The sequence below is a fragment of the Neomonachus schauinslandi genome, chromosome 12 (assembly GCF_002201575.2).
Source record: "Neomonachus schauinslandi chromosome 12, ASM220157v2, whole genome shotgun sequence".
Taxonomy (NCBI): Eukaryota; Metazoa; Chordata; class Mammalia; order Carnivora; family Phocidae; genus Neomonachus; species Neomonachus schauinslandi.
Window position 1 is genome coordinate 62,669,526 of NC_058414.1, and position 19,905 is coordinate 62,689,430.

At 38.4% G+C, this 19,905-nt stretch overlaps 1 protein-coding gene across 6 annotated transcripts in view; it reads left to right on the top strand.

The window, feature by feature from the left end:
• Positions 1–19,905, top strand: part of BBS9 (Bardet-Biedl syndrome 9) — a 475,024-nt gene that overhangs the window by 353,491 nt on the left and 101,628 nt on the right. For all 6 annotated transcript variants that reach the window (XM_044920165.1, XM_044920167.1, XM_044920168.1 and 3 more), the window contains one exon: positions 13,280–13,462. In XM_044920165.1, coding sequence (XP_044776100.1) covers positions 13,280–13,462 — 183 coding nt within the window. The remainder of the gene's footprint in view (positions 1–13,279; positions 13,463–19,905) is intronic.

A 19,905-nucleotide genomic window follows, 5' to 3' on the forward strand; every position in this document is an offset into this window, starting at 1 on the left:
GTTTTTTGTTTTAATAAAAGGTTCGTTGGTTGGGTATTTAGCCAGAGAACAATAAATAATAATAACAGTAACAATGCTAAGCTCTATTGAGTGCTTACTATGTGCTAGGTGTTGTAACACATTTATGTTGCATCTTATTTGAGCTCCACAGCAAATACCTCTCCTTTATGAAGGAGAAAGCTGAAGTTTAAAGAGATTAATGGTGTCAAAAACTACAGGGAGTGGTGGGACAGGACCAGAGCCCAGATTCAGATTTAATCATTTGTCATGTGGGCGATTTCTGTTTCTCCATACTTGTTGTAGTTGTTTTATGTTTGAAAAGTTTGTGATTATTGCAGGGGTTGCAAACTCAATGACTCCAGGGCCAGACAGGTAACAGAGATGTAGATGGAAGACAGTAGGAGTGATGTTCAGCACTGTGAGTGCTTTTCTGAACCAAAGGCATTCAAACATTCAAATGTGGATTTACTTAAAAGAAGGACCACCAGAAGAATCTGTAGGCCCTTCATCCCCAGGAAATCAGGTTGGTGGGGAAGACTTGTTTATAGATTTTTCGTATGTTAACTCAACCCAATAGTCATTTGTATAACGCATATCATCTAGCAGTGTGTGTGTGTGTGTGTGTGTATGTATCTAAAGCTATAGTGTGGTGGGCTGGGAAATGCTTGGGCTTTGGAGGTTTTAGGCACACCTGGTTTGAATTTGGGCACTGGTGTGTGATTTTTTTTTATTTAAAAGATTTTATTTATTTATTTGACAGAGACACAGCAAGAGAGGGAACACAAGCAGGGGAAGTGGGAGAGGTAGAAGCAGGCTTCCAGCTGAGCAGGGAGCCTGATGCAGGGCTTGATCCCAGGACCCTGGGATCATGACCTGAGTGGAAGGCTGACGCTTAATGATTGAGCCACCCAGGCACCTCTGCTGTGTGCTTTTGAACAAGTTGCTTAACTTCTCTGAACCTTGTTTTCTTCATAAGTCAAAAATAATAATTACCTAAAATGTTGTTGAAAGGTTTAGGAATAATATCCATTGACTTCTTAGGACTGTGCCTGGCATAGTGGACACATAGTAAGCAGAAGTTGTTGTTTTTATTAATATATTTGTTTTCCTTACTGTTAGTTCTTTTTAGGCAGCTCTTAAATTGCATTTATCCCTATCACTTAGCACTTAATTGACCTTGTACACTATCTTTGCCAATTTGGTCATGTCAAAATTCTTTTCAGTAAGTAATGATAGCCATCAAAAAGCTTGAGGTGGATGAGAGTGAACTGTTTTCCTGTAACCATTCTCCTTGGCTATAATCGAAGTAAGTCTCATGTCCAATTTTGCCTTATACAAAGACATACATTAAATAAACATTTATAAGCATGGAACAATTCATGCAGCCTGTACTGCAGTAGGCTGCGTGAAGCTCAAATCTACGTCTTGTAGGCACTAGAATACCACCTTCCTGGAAAGATTCACTTGAGGCAGGTAGGACAGTAATCTTTGGATCTACTTACCCTCATAGTGGGCATCAGCTAGAAATCTGCCCCAAAGGCAGGACACAGGATCTTTTAGGCTCAAGCCTTGGACCATATCCTCTCAGTGTCTTCCTGGATTCTTATCCCTCTTTTATGTAAAGAAAAGTATGAGCGGAAAAATATTCAGCCAATTCACATATCTTAATACGGTTGATTTTGCCAGTGAATCTATTTCTAACACCATAATGCTGATTATCCAACCTCTGATCTCACTAATCAGAACCTATTTCTGAAATTCATTATGGTAATTAGAAAGTCTCTGGTATTGGTAGAGACACCAATAACTTAAGTGCTTGGGTAGTCACCTCTGACACGTGAGCTTTGCTTCTGATTATAGAAGGGTAGCTCCTTTGAGCACAAACTCAGACTCTAGGGCAGTGGTTCTCAACCACGGTGATTTTGCCCCTAAGGAGATATTTGGCAGTGTCCCAAGACATTTTTGGTTGCCACAACTCGGGGGGAGGGTGCTATTGACATCAAGTTTATAGAGTCCAGAGTGTTGCTAGACTTCTAACAGTGCCCAGGACAGGCCAGCACAACAAAACGTTATTTGGCCCCAAATGTCATTAGTGACAAGGTTGAGAACCTGCTCTGGAGTGTAGTTTAAACTGACTCACCTGCTTATATCATATGACCTTTTCTATGATGATGTATTTTAAAGTTAAATTACAGGCTTTATAACATTCATCACATAAACTTAATGGTAAAGATTGAATGAATTTACTAATTCATTGTAATGTAATACTTGTGGAAGGTATGAATTTAGAGCCTAGCTACTTAATACCTATGGTAGACCCAATAAATAGCATATAAAAGCTTTTTAAAAATGGTAGGCCTTGGTCTTGTCCACCTGGAATGTAGGGATGGATTTCCATTGCCCAAGTAGTGCTCCTATAAATTGCTGTCCTTTTTCTTTTTTTAAGATTTATTTATTTTAGAGAGAGAGCAATCACAAGAGCGGTGGGAGGGGCGAGGGGGGAGAGAGAGAGAGAGAAAATCCTCATGCAGAATCCCCACTTAGTGTGGAACCTGATGCCTGGCTTGATCCGAGGACCCTGAGACATGACCTGAGCTGAAATCAAGAGCTGGACACTTAACTGATTGAGCCACCCAGGCGCCCCTATAAATTGCTATCTTAGTGGACACTCTTGCGCTACTGAGTTGTCAGGCTTTTTATTTTACTTCAGTATATTAAACTTAACAGTAAATGCCTGTAGTGGGACTAAGGCTATGGAAGGGGTACACCAAACAATAAAATAGTCTTTGGCCTGGAGGAGTTTACAGCACAGAAGAAATCACGTACAACATACCTTTAGCAAGGCCTCTTCCAATTATAATGTCCCAACAACCTATGATTGTAGAAATACCAATAGTTTACCCTTATTTCACTCCATATGAAGCCAGGAAGCTCCACTCATTGACTTTTGTATTATTTCCATGTGGTCTGAGCCATTTGGCCCTGTACATGTCTTGCCAAAGTACTACCAGATAGTAGTGATGTAACTATTATGTATTTTATCTAAAAAAGCAAAAATAAATAAAAACCACTGGTGTTCAAGAGAAATGGACTCTGAAAAACTAGATGTTTTAAAAGGAGATGCATAGAAAGAGAAAACTCAGCAATTTCACTGTGTTGTGAAAATGCCACATTTACCTCTTAAACTCTGTAATGAAGGAAATGCTCAACACCATCATCAACACTGTTGGAGTCTCCAGTTTCTCTTTTTGCTTTTTTAGGTGGATTATCAGCATGCCTTAATTGATCACATGTAATAATGTGTCTTAGCATTAGCAGCCTTAGCTAAAGGAATGCCCTTAGGATAACCAACCAAGTACCCATCTCTCCATCATTTGCCTTCATTGGAGATGGAACTCAAGGCTGTATGGGTGGCTACGTAATTACTGATATGTCTGCCTCTCGGAATGTGGTCTAAAATATTCTGAACTTAGGAACTATTCAGATCAGACCTCTTGAATGTTGTTTTTGGACAGTGATAACTGTGGCATTCTCCAGGGTTTGTAAAACGAGCTCTGACATTGCCAACCATAGATTCCAGCTTTAACTGCGATCTGTTCAATGAGTAACCGTGGTCCAGAGAACATTCATTCTTTTTTTACAGCTTGATTCCATTAATTATTATTTTTTAAATTGGGGTTTCACTTGGCTATAAGTAGGTAATTTTATGGAAAGAGGTAAAAATTTGGTCAGCGGGGGAGTGGAGGGTGGGAGGAAGGTAAAAATAGTAATCAGGTTTGAGATCCATTGTATTTTTAGCATTATATTAGCCAAGAATTGGAGTTAGTTTCCTTTGAGCTGATTAAGTTACATGTCTATTTGATGAATAAACTTTGCAGAAATAGCAAAATTTGTCCCTGTGTCACTTGCAAATGATTTATTGTCTTATTTAATATTTTTATGTATCAGTGGTATATGTTTTAAAAGTCCCAGCCAAAGTCTATATTCCAGCACTGCCTACCTTTCATATTCTTCTGGGCAGAACATTAAAAAAGAAAAAAAAAAAGGTTCTATAGTATATAGTATAAAGAAATTTCTCAGGAATAATTTGTTTTTCTAAAGCCAGTTTTAAATGAATTCTCAAGGCTTTTGGCAAGTGTAGATTGGTGTCAAGGAAAATTAGAATCCTAGACCAGTAAAACCATCATGACTTCTAAGAGTCAACGATCATACCTCGATGTTCCAAAGCATCAGGTGATTTGGCCAATTAGCAGGTCTCTTTTTATGAAGACAAATCATGTGTGACTGAAATTTTTTTTTTTTTTTTTACTAACAGGTACATTTTCCCTGTTGTTTTAATAGCTAGCCCCAAATGATAACATGGTTAAAAATGTATTCTAATCCTGGGTTTGGTTTAGGAATTTCAGCTAAATGCTTGTTATAGGGGAATGCTAGGTTTTTACTTCATGAGAAGTGTAATAGAATGTAATCTAGTCCCCTGTCCTATTTATACAAAATAACACAGTAGCAAAAGTAGCTAAGAATTAGATGCTTTCTATGCCTTCCAGTTAAAAACCTAGGGTTCTCTTTTATCTAGTTAAAAGTTGAGTACACAGATAATGAAGCACTTCTTACATGCTTATCTGGCATTTGATTCATCACGCCCTTTCTCTTTTCATTTTGAACCTTATTTCACTGTTTCTGTTAAAAGAACAATTCTTTTGGATACAAATTGGATCTTTTCAGCCAAAGTAAAAGTTTAGACATGGTAAATTTTTTCTTCTTCCTTATTGCAGGGGCTTTCCCATGTTGGAGTCTGCAGCAAACACTATCACAAATAACATTGTTTGTGGGAAGTATGCCCTTTTTCTTGCCTGCTTCCAGATCTCCCCTAGACTGAAAGTGTGTCTTTCTGACCAAAGGGCAGCCATGTGAACAAACAATTCATTTCAGCGGTCATTATAGCTGTCTGTAGCCTGGTGTTAGGCAGCTGTGGCTAAAGGTGAACTGAAGCAATTTTTTTTTTTTTTAAGTAGATGACAGATATATTGAGGTAGATCTGTTGTTTCCATGTGACATCACTTGGGTTCCATTCAAATTGGGAGCCTGATAATGCCTGATTGAGTATGTCTAGGATTTAAGAGGCAGTTTAGTTTTGCTGGAGTTTTAGGTGGACTCTGAGGTTCATTAATTCAGCCAGCATTTATGGGACACCCACTGTTTACCGAGTATTAGAAAATGGAGGGCATGGTGGGGACTTAATGATTGCTCTTTTTACATTGGAAGTTTCTGGGCTGAGTATGAGTTTTGTTTTCCCTCTGCCTTTTCATAGTGTACCTTATAAACATCTTATTTAAATCACCAAATTCTCCAGCATTTTCAATAAGGTATTTTAAAAAAACCCAACATCTAGCTCCCTGATTAACAAGCCTCAGAGGATTTTTAGAGAACAAGTCATAGCAGGTAAAGTTGTATGTTTGTGTGTGTGTGTTTTAATAGAATTGCTGAAGGAATAAAAAAAGGAATCCAATACATGTAACCTTGCATGGTTTTTAGTATATATCTGATACATGGTCTCATGACATTTTACTTTGAAACTTGATTAAACTTGGCTACAGATGAGCACTCTTCCATTGAGTGACCACACAGAGAGGGCCAGGGAACATTGCAGAATTATCAGCTGTCCTGCATCACCTTAGGAGGTAGTAGTTAGTAGTGTGCCTCAAGTACTGGAGAAGGGTCTTCCTTTTTTCAATGTCATTGTTAACCTAACAGAAAAAGTAGAATTTGCCTGATGTTACTACACTGAAATGAGCCCTCAACTAGAGTATTAAGAAATAGTAACCAGGAGCCAAACAAATTAGAAATGAATAGAAAGGATGTTAACTGATTGAATACTACTTTATAGATGAAAACTAAGTCTGAGGAAGGTAGAGAAGCCAAAATTGTACAGCTAGTAAGTAGTTGCATTACCAGTATTCATACATATCTAATTGACTCCAAAGTTACTTGATTATTACATCATTCAGAATGTCATTAAGCCCAAGTTACAATATGGTATAACCATTAACATACCAAAATTGTTGCTTAAATATTTGGGTTTATTTATTTGGGTTAATTTGGATTAATTTATCTACCTTACATGAATTATACTTTCACAGTACTTTTTACTTCTCTTATGATTTTTAACAACTTTTTGAGAAATAATTTATATATATACAGTTCACTCATTTGAAGTGTACAATTTAATATTTTTAGCATATTCACAGGGTTGTGCAACCATTAGGAAGCATTTTCCATTCCCTCCTGTCCACCCCCCACCCCCCAACCCTAAGCAACCACCAGTCTACTTACAGTGTTTATCGCTTTGCCTGTTCTGGACATCTCAGAGATGATGCCACATGCAGTCCTTCTGACTGGCTCCTTTAACTCAGCAGAATGTTTTTAAGGTTCATGCATGTAGTGGCACGTGTAAGTACTCCCATCTCTTTTTAAGGCTGAATGGTATTCTATTATATAGATATGCCACACATAATTTATCTGTTCATCAGTTGATGGACAGACATTTGAGTTGTTTTTGCTTTTGGGCTATTGTAAATCATGCTGCTATAAACATTTGTGAACAAGTTTTTGAGTGGACATATATTTTCATTTCTCTGGGGTATAAGCCTAGAATTGTAATTGCTGCCTCATATGGCAACTCAATGTTTACCTTTCTGAGGAACTGCCAGCCTGTTTCCAAAGTGACTGAGCCATATCACATTACCACTAGCAATATGTGAGGGTTCCAGTTTCTCCACATCCTTGCCAACACTTGGTATTGTCCATCTTTTTACCTCTCTCATTTAATTCTCATAGGATTATAATTATAAAATAAATGAGGATTATTCTTACTGTTATTTTATAGATAAAAACTCCAAATCAGTAAACATTAAATGAGAAACACAGGAAGTGGCATGGATAATTCAAAATAACATATCATCCAAAAATAATTTAAATGTTTTTGAATCTGGCACTTACAGCTATGTTGGATGTTGGTGATCATATTTCCCGCCCCTACATTTTAAAGGTGATGAACCTAGAGCCTAGAAAAGGGAAGTAAATTGCACAGTGACATAAAGTTGCTCCCTAGGGAAGGCGGACCCGGCACAGCCTGCTGTATTTAGCCCTAGGGGATGTATAAACTCACCCATATCATATGACTCCGTTTTCTTCACTCATTCATCCATGATGGCCTTTTATTAAAATAAACCTATCTTAATTCATATGGGGGTATTAGAATATCAGCAAAGAGGAAACCTGCCATTGGGAAGCTTCTGATAGAATTTGTTCCACATATGCCTATGATGAAATCGATGTGCAGGCAGAAAATCAATGCAGGTGATGTTACTTGGTGACATTTCTTGGGTCAGATGGCTTGGGTATAAATTCTGGCTCTGCTGCTGACTAACTGCTTTGACCCTTTCTGTATTTCTATCTCATTTTTAAAAAATATTTATTTATTTATTTTTAGAGCGAGAGAGTGCATGCAGAGGGAGGGCAAAGGGAGAGGGAGAATGAGAGAAGCAGACTCCCCACTGACTGGGGAGCCTGATGCGGGGCTTGATCTCAGGACCCTGAGATCATGACCTCAGCCAAAATCAAGAGTCAGATGCTCAAACAGCTGAGCCACCCAGGAGCCCCTCTGTCTCCTTATTTTTAAAATGGGGGCAGTAATAATTTCTACCTTATAGAATTGTTTTGAGAATAAGATGAGCTAATCTCTGTAAGGAGGCTCCTAGAAAGCCCCAGTTAATGATGACAATTATTATTACATAACATCAACTTACTTAGACCACTGAAAAGATTGTAGTCTGTGATTTGTAGAAAATAAATAAATCATCCCTTTTTTTAAAGTAGCTTCACTAAAGGAGCAGGTGTAGTAAATAAATAGCTAATTTCTAAAGTCTTCATAATTTTGAATTATATGGAACATTGTTTTAAGAGAAAAAAAAACTTCCCATCCTTTACAAATGATGAACTAATTTCCTTATACCATAACTTTGGGCAGAAATAAGCTGGAAGTTTCAACCTGAGTTGACCTCATGATAAAAGCCCCAACAATGGGGAAATTTAACTAAAGCACATATGCCTGTTATGGATGTAATGTATTAGTAGTGTTTTTCCTTAGTATCTTCATTGGATTATCAAGATAAAAACCTACTGGATTATTTTAAGGAACCTACTGTATATATTTGTGTACCACTGCAGAAGAAAAAGCACTCAGTGGGAAATCAGGAGGCAGGAGTAGAATCCTGGCGCTTCTCTGCTGTAGTTCCTGACCACGGGCACTAAGCTCATCTGAGCACTAAGCTTCTGTTTCCTCATCTGGAAATGGGGGCTGCAGGGATCAACAGTTCCTATCTCAGAGGGTAGTCATGAGGACCAAGTGATAATCTGGATATAACAGCACTAGCACAGTGCCTGGCCCACAGTCAGGGCTCAGTAAATGACAGCTAAACAGCAATGTAATAGGGTTCTGTGTGCCACACATGAGATTTGGAGGCAGCTTCGATGGTGAGTTTAGGTGAAGGAATTGGACATGTCTGTGTTCACACAGTATGATTCATGTCTGCTCTGCTTTGCTGCTCCTGCTTTCCTGTAACCAGTTTTAGAGCCGATCTTGGCAGCTGCAAGTATTTGGGATTAATTTCACACTCACTTTATGAGTTGAGCATTTTCCTGCAAGCAGCTCCCTGGGCCTCTGCCTCATTACTTTGGCATCAACTGATATGGCAGTTGGACATAGATGTCCTTTGGGGTCTCCATTTTATTTGAAAACCTTCAATTCGAAAAAGCAAAACAAAGGCCATCAACACATTTGTGTTTGAAATCGTTAGCATGTATTGTTTCCTAAACCCCTCCCTTTCTGAGTTCTGTTGAACACCAGGGAACACACATCTTGCACAGCCAGTGATGAGCACTGAAAAATCACTCTCCTTCAGATTTAAGCCCTAGCAGCTGATTGGCCTCATTTTGCAGTTCCAGGTGAGCAGCGAGATCCTCTAGGCCTTGGTGGGACAGATCTAAATCATGATGGGTCTACGTTTTCCAGCCCTTTTTACTATGTTAATTCTGCTAAATTCATTTGGCTCTTATGGAGAACAAAGTAAACTTGGCTGTTATATGTAAAACCAAATTGAGAACATGGAGATCTGTTTAGTATTTCATGCTGGCCATTAGGTCAGGAAGATTTTCCTTGGGGGTAATTTACATAAGGAATTGTTTATCCCATTTCTTTCCAATTTCTGTGACCGTTTGGGGATAGCAGACTTTCCACAATGGCACAGAAATATAACCAGCAAGACCGAATCTTGGAGAAACGATGCTTCTCCCAGATTGATGTATTTTGGGCCTTGCTCAGGAAAGATCCTGTGGCTTGGGCTGCTGTCTCACTGAGAAGTCATTCTTCCACCACAGCTGTGTTTAGCAAGTTGGGTGGGTCTTTGAACTGACATGCTGTTACACTTAGTAAGAATTTTCCCTTGATAGTGAGGAACGTGCGTAACAGCCTTACTTTAAGTCCCAGCAAATGCCCAAATGTTTACTATGATCGATAGCTGCTTTGAGTGCAGCCTCCATCAGGGAACACCCACACTCTCACAGTACTATAGTGTTATGTGCATGCCCTTCACCTTGACATTCTGCTTCCTCTACAATAGATGCCCAGATTACCTTTTTTTTTTTATCCCATCAAATGCTGTTCTCAAACTGGAATATTTGCTCCTTCCTGAACAAGCAGCCTCTACTTTTCTGCTTTAATGCATTTGTTCAAGTTGTTTCCTGCACTTTTAAAGCACCCTTACCCAACATCTATTCTTGAGGATGAATTTCAGGTACCTCTCGCAGTGGCACGCTGGTAAATATTTAACAACTCGTTCTCTGGGAAGGAGAGGTGTTGGGAGGATTTGTTGATGTTCATGTTGTAAATACTTCTGCCGTGGCTGATTTCAGTCTACCAATGTGAGGTCACTGAATGCGAAGTTGGGAAGAAATGGGCAATAACCCACCATTGCAGTGTTTCCAGCATACAGATACAATAAGCATAAATAACCTCAAGGGCCTAGACAATAGTAAACAAATTAGGAAGTAACGAGTTTTGAGTATTTATTACCTTTGTTTTGTTGTAACTTATTTAATTTTAAGTTTATGTAGCTTAATTTTTAGTAATGGCCGAGTTTAACAGCTGGTATACAAAACTGAAAATCAAACGACCCATCCTTTCTCTGGAGCCTGTAGGAGCTGGACAAGTTGGTTCCAGCACACCACTGCTTCTTCCTCTACCTTTTCTTTCCTAAAGTGCTCCAGAATCAGTAAGTCCTTTCTCTGAACCTAGAAGGTGCTTCAGGTTGCATGCAGGCTTTGAAGTGAGAGACTCTAAGTTTGAATCCTGCTCTCTCACTTCCTAGGTGATGGTCAGGCTGAGTGCTTAATTTGCAGTTCCCAGTGCAAAATGAAAATGCAGGGCCCTTGTTAAAAGGCCGGAAGAAAGTGCTGTTAAAATAACTACTAAAATACAAAGCTTTTTTCTTTCTTCAGTAGTCTCTCTTTCACACCTTCTGATGGTGTTTTTATTTTCTATTTAATGCCATTCCAAGTAAGGAGAAATTTAAATTTGAAATTGTTACCATGAACTTTAACCATTAATCTTATATTGTGCAAGCCAGTTCTAAATGCAAATATAAGAACATTTAATGCTATGAGTTAATGAGCATTATCTCCTCTTCTCATGTGCATGTCTATCATCCCTTCATTGACTTCACTTATAAAACACAAGTTCAAAAATAAAATTATTTAGAATTTCAAGACAGAGGGGCTCCTGGGTGGCTCAGTTGGTTAAGCGTCCGACTCTTGATTTCAGCTCAGGTTTTGATCTCAGGGTCACGAGATCATGCCCACATTGGGCTCTGCATAGGGTGTCAAGCCTGCTTAAATTCTCTCTCTCTCTCCCTCTGCCCCTCCCCCTGCTCACGCTCTCTCTCTAAGAAAAAAAAGAAGAAGAATTTCAAGACAGAGACAGCAGGGCATTAAACCAAGCACGGAGCCCTTCTAAGCATGGGCGTTGCATCCCTGTGAACAGTACTGGACAAATTCCTTACATCTGCTGAGCCTTAGAGGCCTCATCTGTAAAACAGAGATCATTCCAAGTGGGTGGAGGTGTGGGGATTGAAGGCACTGACACCTGTATGGCACAGCAGAATGTTTGGCATGTAGTCTGTGCTCACTTAATTACAGGGATTATTATTAACCTAACAATTATATTAATGTCATTCTCCTTTATCATTCATAGGGTCTTCCCTACAATGTCAACATTTGCCTCTGAAGTTTTTTCCTTTCTCCATTATAAACTCTCTGAAGGTAGAGATTAGATCTGTCGCCATTGAATTCCCTAGAGTGCTTCCTGCAAATTCTTGCATATACCTGGCACTTAGGAGGTGTTTATGACCTTGATCTTTGTGTGATTTGGGCTTATCAACAATAAAGCATCTGTGTCATTATATGATGGTCCTCACAATGAGGCTTAATTGGTAACACAGGAAGAAAAAAATATAAACACAGACTTTAATAGGAGTTAGTTGTAATCATGGTGAGGGTGGGGGAAGAAGCAGATGATTCCAGGTGTTTTGGTTTAAGGAAAGTGGCTCTGTCTCTTAGAGGGGACTTCTTGAAGGAATAGGGAAGGGATGAGTTCCAAGCCTCATTTGAGTAAAAGAGGCCTCAGGGATATTAACTCTGGCCGATAGTAATCTGTCCCTTTGCTAACTTCTTTTACACTTATTTTCTGTTCTGCACAATTAGGACATTATTTCAGTAATGTTTCTTTCCACTAATTGGTTGTGTATGTATGTTTCCTGTCCAACAAATTATAAGATCCTTATGGACTATAAGATATCATGTACTTTTCTGAACACCTATGGAAAGGAAGTAGCACAGTATTAGGTACATAGTAAACAATGCACTTTTTTGTAATGCTGACCTTGGTCCAAACTCCCAGGGCTCCCTGGAGAACTGAATGTGAATTGTGATTGTCTTTTCTATCTCCTGCAACCCCTCAACCAAATGGCAAAGAATCTTGGTCTGCCCAGCATTGTCAGGCAAGGACCTTCAATCGCTTTGTCTTTTCCGAACCTGTATCTCTTTTCCAGCATCTCCCAGATATTCTGAGGACTGTCCCCCTACAGCCCCTGTTGCTACATGGAATTTGGGAGACCACACAGCTGTAAACTCTTACTTGTTTGATGATTTTTTAACAAGCCCTTTGGGCCAGTGTCAATAAGCCATGAAATATCACCAAATGGTTCATGTGCACTAGAGTTCTGAAAGTCATCTAAGCTCTAGTTCCTCAAGCTGGCAGGGACTGATAGAAAGGAGCTCACATTGCCCTGGCTTTCACTATTCCTGTTCTGGGGGCTGTCAGATGCCTTGACCCTCTGGGCCAGTCAGTTCATTACTTTTAATGAGCACAAAATTCACCAAGACATTAAAATAAAACACCAATGGGCAGTCTTGGATGTTCCATCCAATTGTTGCTTTAGTTCTTTTTTCCACAGGATTATTCAAGAGGATAAAAAAAAAAACAACAACAACAATTCTACTCCTGCCAATTTTATCCTAAGTAGATTTGGCATTGTAAAGCTAACACACCCTGAGCACTTTTTTTTTCTTTCAGGTCCCTGTGGGCTAGTGCCTGACATTTGTGTTAAAAATGACATTGCTCAATTGGTCAAATGTTTGAACATTATCTACCTTTTGGTTATAATAAAGAAATACTGGATATCCCAGCATCATGTAACATGTAAAGAATAATAATCAGAGGCAGTTATTTTCTGAAGAGTGTGTAATGAAGTCATTATTTTAAATTATATGGCAAATGCGGTTATTTTGATATTTTTTAATCAGTCTCTGTGGCTAGTAATAAAGACTATTGTAACCGTATTCGAGGTTACTTATATTATCATATATTGTAGAAGGTCAATTGATGGTGAAGCAGACACTGAACAATGTCCCCATTAAGCTGATTTCATGGATATTTTCATCTCCTGGCCATATGGGTTTGGAATTACCTTAGGGATTTTTTTTTTTTTAAAGAAGGAAGTGAACAGATGAATGATAACTATTTTATTACTCAACATAGCTTGTGTTTGTGGGAGACAAAGTTCATCAATTTGTTTTAAAGAAAAACAAGAGTGTGCCAAATGTAATTTGTTGAGGGCTCAAGAATTGTGAAATTATCCCTAACTGAAGTTTGTCATTTCTGCAGGTAATCGCTCTAGCAGATGCAGTAGAGGAAAACCAAGACAATCTGTTCCAGTCATTCACCAAGCTGAGAAGTGCCACCCAGCTGGTGATTCTGCTGATTGGGCTGTGGCAGAAGCTTAGTCCTGACCAGGTTGCTATTCTGGAAGCAGCATTTCTGCCACTGCAGCAGGACACTCAAGAATTGGTAAGGACCCACAAGCCTGTAGTGGTAACAGCCATCATTATTGAAAAGAGTGTGGTTTTGGGAAGATCTCACATGGCTATCATGTTTTCTAAGGTATCAGATGGAGGCTTTTTTTTTTTTTTAACCGAGATCCTGTTTTTCTTTTCTTTAAACCATAATAAAAATGTCAAATAAAGGCCTTTTTTTTCTAGAGCTATTTTAAAAATAGGTATATGGTCCATTTTTATGTGGTATTCAGTCTATTTTTTATGTGCTCTTCAATCACTTAGAAGCCAGGGAAATAGTCATTTGACTGCCTGAGCGATGGCCGTAAACCTTCAGATTAGCTAATCCTTTCCTTTTCCACCAGAGAAAACAGTTCAGCCATTTTAATTTGCTCAATGTTCTTAAATTTAAGTGTTACTTCAAGGGTTAGGGAGAGCTGAGATAGCCTTGTTAAATGACAGGAATATTTTGTTAAATTTATATAGTTCTTTGTATATAATGTATAAACTCCTTTACTCTTGACTCTTTGAGTAGGCAGTTTAGAACCAAACAGGGGAAAATGAGGGTTCATATTTGGAGTTTTTGGTGAAAGATTATATGAGTAAAAACATCTTAGAGCCCTTGAATTTTAGAGCTTTATATGACTACCAGGTGTCATTTTTGGGGAACTTTTTGCATGCTTTTATATACAAACAAATAATATACTTTTGGAAATTAGAGACCCCTGGACTTATTTTCTGTATTGGAGGAAACCATTTCAAGAAAAAAGTCATTTCAAATCCATTTTTAAGCACAACTATGAGAACATAGGACTAAAAATAATAGTACTAAAACTAACATTTTTAGTGCTTACTAGGTAGGCACTAGGTGGTATTTTAAGTGTTTCACAAGGATTATCTCATTTAATCTTAAACATGGCCAAAGGTAAGGTAGTTAAGGTACTGTTTTCATCCCCGTTTTATATATGAAAATTTTAGGCTTTGAGAGTTAAGTACCTTTTGGAAACTAGTGGGTGGTAGAGCCAGGATTTGGGCCCAGGTCTGGCTGCTTTCAAAGCATATATTTTTAACCAATACACTGTATTTTAGCAAACAAAGTCATGAACAAGATTTTGAAAATCACAGGCTTTGTCAGTTCAATGTAATTTTCTAAGGATTGTCCGATGAAAAAAAAAATCAAACTATATTTTATGTCCTAAACAAAATACTAATAAATAAATTGCAAGAAAATTTAGAGTACACCTTTTTCTTAGATTGAGAAAATAAAATTACTGCTAAAATTGATTTTTGAGACGCTAGGAATAGGGACATTGTAGTCATAGAAAACAATACAATTAGGAGTGTATTAGCAAGAATGATAACTATGAACTCAGATTTAGCAGTCAGAAAGACGTGGGTGGCCTCAGTTCCTGGTTCCACCACTTGATGCTAAAATCCTTCTGATCAGGTTTTCTAGCTGTTCTAAATCTCTACTTCTTTAGCTCTAAGCTGGAAGCAATAATAGGACCTATGCAATATTGAATAAGAATTAAATGAGATAATGGAATAGAGTGGAATTATATCTTACTCATTTTTATTTTCTCAGCATCTGGCACAATGCCTGACCATAGCACAGTCAATATTTGTTGGGTGAATGACTGGAGAGAAGGGTGAAAGCTAATAAGAGCTGACTTGGCAGAACAGAGGTAGTAGATATAATCTGGAGCATGAAGGATCAGGGCAGGGCCAGCTGTATAACTTACAGGGCCCAGTGCAAAATGAAAATGTAGATCCCCTGTTCAAAAAAGTAGAGAAAAGTGCTAAAGTGTTGTTAAAACAGATACTAAAACAAAGCTTTTTACTTTCTGCCATCTGTCTCTCATCATGGTGCTTTATTTACTATTTTATGTTGTTCTTAATGAAGAAAAATTAAAAATTTAAGTTGTTAGCATGAATTTTACCCTCAATCTTTAGAGTGTGCAATGCCAGTTTTCATACAAATATAAGAGCATTGACCCTATATGTAGAATCACCAAAATTATTTAATTTGTATTTTGTAGCTCATGCATGCATATATATTTTGTTCTTAAAGAACTTGTGAATCACTGCACAAAATTAAGTTTTTATTTCACTTCTTGATATGCACACATCTACCAACACTTTCCACCTTCAGCTTACTGATGAGTAAGGAAGGAGAGAAAGGAAAAGGAGCTCTGTGTTACTCTATTTCCCCTTCCTTCTGTTACCATTTTCAGTGTAATAGTTGGATAATACAGGGAAGTAACAGGAATGTAATGGACTGCCTTGGTCATTCCTGTTTCTTTCTTCATTCAAAACAAGTTTTGGTGCAGATGAAAAGCCTTGAAGGGCTGTCAATGCCTCACTTAATCAGTCTAGATGTAACACGCCTTCCTTGTACTTGCTTTGAGTCTCCCTGACTCCCACTCATTCAGGGGCCATGGAATTCTAAGCTTATGGGGCAGAAAGGGAGAAGGCCACGCATATCGGGCATGTCTTCCCTTCTCACACACACTTCACTGTCCCGTCGGACTTCACTTACAAAACACAAGTTCAAAGATAACATTATTAAGAATTTCAAGATGGCGATGGCAAAGCATTAAATCAAGTGTGGGGCCCTTCTGAACGTGGGGCCCTGTGCGACCGCACAGCTCACGTGCTCCTGAAGTGTGGTTAGACCCAGAGGAAGAATTTCCTTGAAATAAAGGTTCTCAAATGTAGGGATTGAGTCCCCAGAGAGATTGTGGTATTTCCGAATCTAGAGATCTTTAAAAACAGCCTCATTCTGCTGGGAGTATGTAGTATGTTCATCCCTGTAGGCAGGTGAATGGACGAGGCATTTTTTCAAAGCTTCTTTCTGCCCTACCACTGGGTTCTCTGCTGTCATACCTCCCAAAGCAGGGTGGGGAAAATTCTTTCAACTTTCTTCTGAATGTGGTGAGATTAGAAGGTGTGTATACTCGTTATGTCCATTGAAGTCATTAATGAGACAGGACATTTGATAAAAACATAACTTGGAGAAGAATGAATCAAGAAAGACATTTTAATACTGCTTGTTATGCTCTTCATCTTTAATTAGGTTGTGGTATTCACTTTGGACTTATACTGTTGAGACAGCTTATATAGCTGGGGAAAAAAGGAATCTTTTTTCATTCTTTAAGACGTACGCATGCAGTATGTGGTTTTGACATGCTAGTTCACAATCCCCCACATTATGCCTTTAGACCTCACAAATAAATGTTATGTGATGGGTATCCCACTGAGATGTGAAAATGAAATATGCAAACCTGAAATAACTTGGAGGGAGGGTGAGACGGGGAAGAAAGGAGTCTGACCAGAATGTTGAAAATATATCCCATATTGAAATTATTATGATACCACAAAAATCTGAATGTAATTTAGATGGTTTGGTTGAAAGTGGATGGCAGAGTACATGTGTGAGGGGGAGAACTTCAGACATGTGGACAACATTTTCAGAAGAGACTCTCAGTTCAAGGTCAGATGTCCCCACAAGTATTGAAAAGTAGAAGAAAGTACTCAGAAGAGGTTTTATTTATGTTTCAAATAGCACTGCATAATGGTTTGTTGTATTGTTATTGAGATAGCATGTGTCACAAAGGCAGGCAAAATGCCCTAGTTCCCTCTGGAATATTTTCTTAATGGCATCGGATTCACAAAGCAAAAATATTTATAATTTATTATTACTAATGAAAAGGAACGTTCTTCACACTATATTATCAGTAGTTTTTTAAAAAAAAATACCATCTCATTTGGAACAGAATTCATCATTGTTTTCTTTGATCTGTTTCTTTAGTGATGCTTTTCTGTTTTTGCCACTTCTCATAACTGTTTTGGGGCAAATAAACGCTGGTATTGTGGAATATTACATGTGACTTTTCCAAGGTGCTGAAAGTTATATATGCCAAATGTGGTTTTTTTAGGGATACTTCCCTTCACTTTAAGAAAGACATTAAGTGTTTTCTTTGTCATCTCCAAAAAGAGCTCTTAAACTCAGTTCCATCAGTGGATTTGATAATAAATATGATATTGTCCCTGCCATCTTCCTGTCATGATAGAGAAGTTTTGCCCCAAATAGTGTATTCTCTCAGAGTACCTGATGCGTCAATTCTAAAATGAATTGTTTTCTTACTTTCAGGTTAGGGGCTGAGGAGCTTTCAGAGTATTTGCAATGCAGAATTTAAACATGTTTAAATTGTTTAAACTGACGCTTTATCTGTTTGAAGCTCTATGGAAAATATTATCTCTACTTAGGTCAGTGAGGGCTGGGTTACTGGTTTGAGTCTGAGAGAGTGTTTAATTGTGATAGTACATGCATCTCCCTTTCATGATGTATAAAAGCCAAAAGCTGCAAAACTATACATACCTCAGGATTGACTTGAAGTCTTATCCAGTCATTTATGCATTCAATGAATATTTATTAAGCATCTGCTGTGTTTCAGGCAGTGTTGTAGGCTTTCAGCATATTTCAATAAACAAAACAGAGTTGGATCCCATCCTTTTGGATTTACATCAACATTTTAAGCAGATTCCAGTCACATTTAGCCATAAACATATTGGCTGTCTGATATGTTAGCTACTTGCCAAATGTGGCTATTTAAGTTGAAATTTTCATAAATTAAAGTGAAATAAAATTTCAGTTCCTCAATTTCACTAGCTATATTTCAACTGCTCAATAGCCACATGTGGCTACCATTAGTGGCTACCACATTGGAAAGTGCAGATATAGAACATTTCCTTCACCACAATAATTTCTATTGCATAGTACTCTCCGTCATTAAAAGAGAAAGGGTTTTGTCAATTGAGTTGACAACTCAAGCACATATTAACAAATTAATGAGAGAAGGGTAGGACGCTGACATTAAGTTATGCCACCGTGTTTGCTTTAGCAGCCCTTATTCCTGATATTCTGGTATCATCTTCCTGGTCACATGTGCAATAACCAGGCTTTCTTCAGGGAGATGAATGCATCTACACAAAAGGGAGGCAATAAGCTGGTGCAAGTGCTGCTATTCCCCCTTCACATGACCTTGGTAGACATTATAATCATCCCAGATTCTTTCCTGTTGAGCTGGCAACATGACCTCAGAATCCTTTTGAATACAGCATTCTAGGTAGTCACTATCACTTGCCATTGGTATGTGGATGAATCCTCTTTGCCCTTCCTGATCTCTGTACAGATCTGCTTCTCATTTTCTTAGGAAACAGCTTAGATGACTAAGATTCTTTCACATAAAGTTCAGAAGATGGCAAGAGAGCAAAGAGGAACAATATTGTTATTTTGAAATGGGCTTTCTATGACTTCTGCTCTAAATGTTCATTTATGTTCCACCTGACTCCAGAGGAATCTCTAAGGAAAAGAGCAACAGTGTGCTGGTTTGGAGACCTAAGTACACATAGTCCTAGAGTTAGAAGGAGTATTATTGGCACATTCTATAGCATTTTGCCTTACTTTTTCTTTTCTTTAAAAGTGCATTTAGTATCTTTAGTAGATGTTATCTACTGTTTGAAAAAGAAAAGCTTTATTGTGCTCTTAAGAGTTTAACAGTTACCTTCCCTAGTATTGAACTTTCAAATCCCCTGAGAAAGTTAAGGTGGAAACTCACATCAGTGAGGGGAGGAGATTTGGACCTTCAGCCTTAGTTTTTGATTGATTATTCCTTTGACAAACTGATATGGAAGGAGAAACTTATTTTTAACATGTTCACATGGTTCATGTGAGAAAACAGATGTTTATAATAGGAAATCCTATTGTGTGGAGAGACTTATCAAGGCTCACTTACAAGGCTTGAAGGCTTCTACGTCACAGGTCAGGTTTGATATAAGGGCCATTGTGCCTCCTGTCTGGATTGAATGATGACTGAGATGGCTAATCGTTGCTGTTATTAATGACCTCTTCTTTTTTTTTTTAAATTTTTTTATTGTTATGTTAATCCCCATACATTACATCATTAGTTTTAGATATAGTGTTCCATGATTCATTGTTTGTGCATAACACCCAGTGCTCCATGCAGGATGTGCCCTCCTCAATACCCATCCCCAGGCTAACCCATCCTCCCCCTGCCCCCAGAACCCTCAGTTTGTTTCTCAGAGTCCATCGTCTCTCATGGTTCGTCTACCCCTCCGATTTCCCCCTCTTCATTCTTCCCCTCCCTCTATCTTCTTTTTTTTTTTCCTTAACATATATTGCATTATTTGTTTCAGAGGTACAGATCTGAGATTCAACAGTCTTGCACAATTCACAGTGCTTACCAGAACACATAACCTCCCCAGCGTCTATCACCCAGCCACCCAGCCACCCCATCCCTCCCACCCCCCACCACTCCAGCAACCCTCAGTTTGTTTCCTGCGATTAAGAATTCCTCATATCAGTGAGGTCATATGATACATGTCTTTCTCTGTTTGACTTATTTCGCTCAACATAATACCCTCCAGTTCCATCCA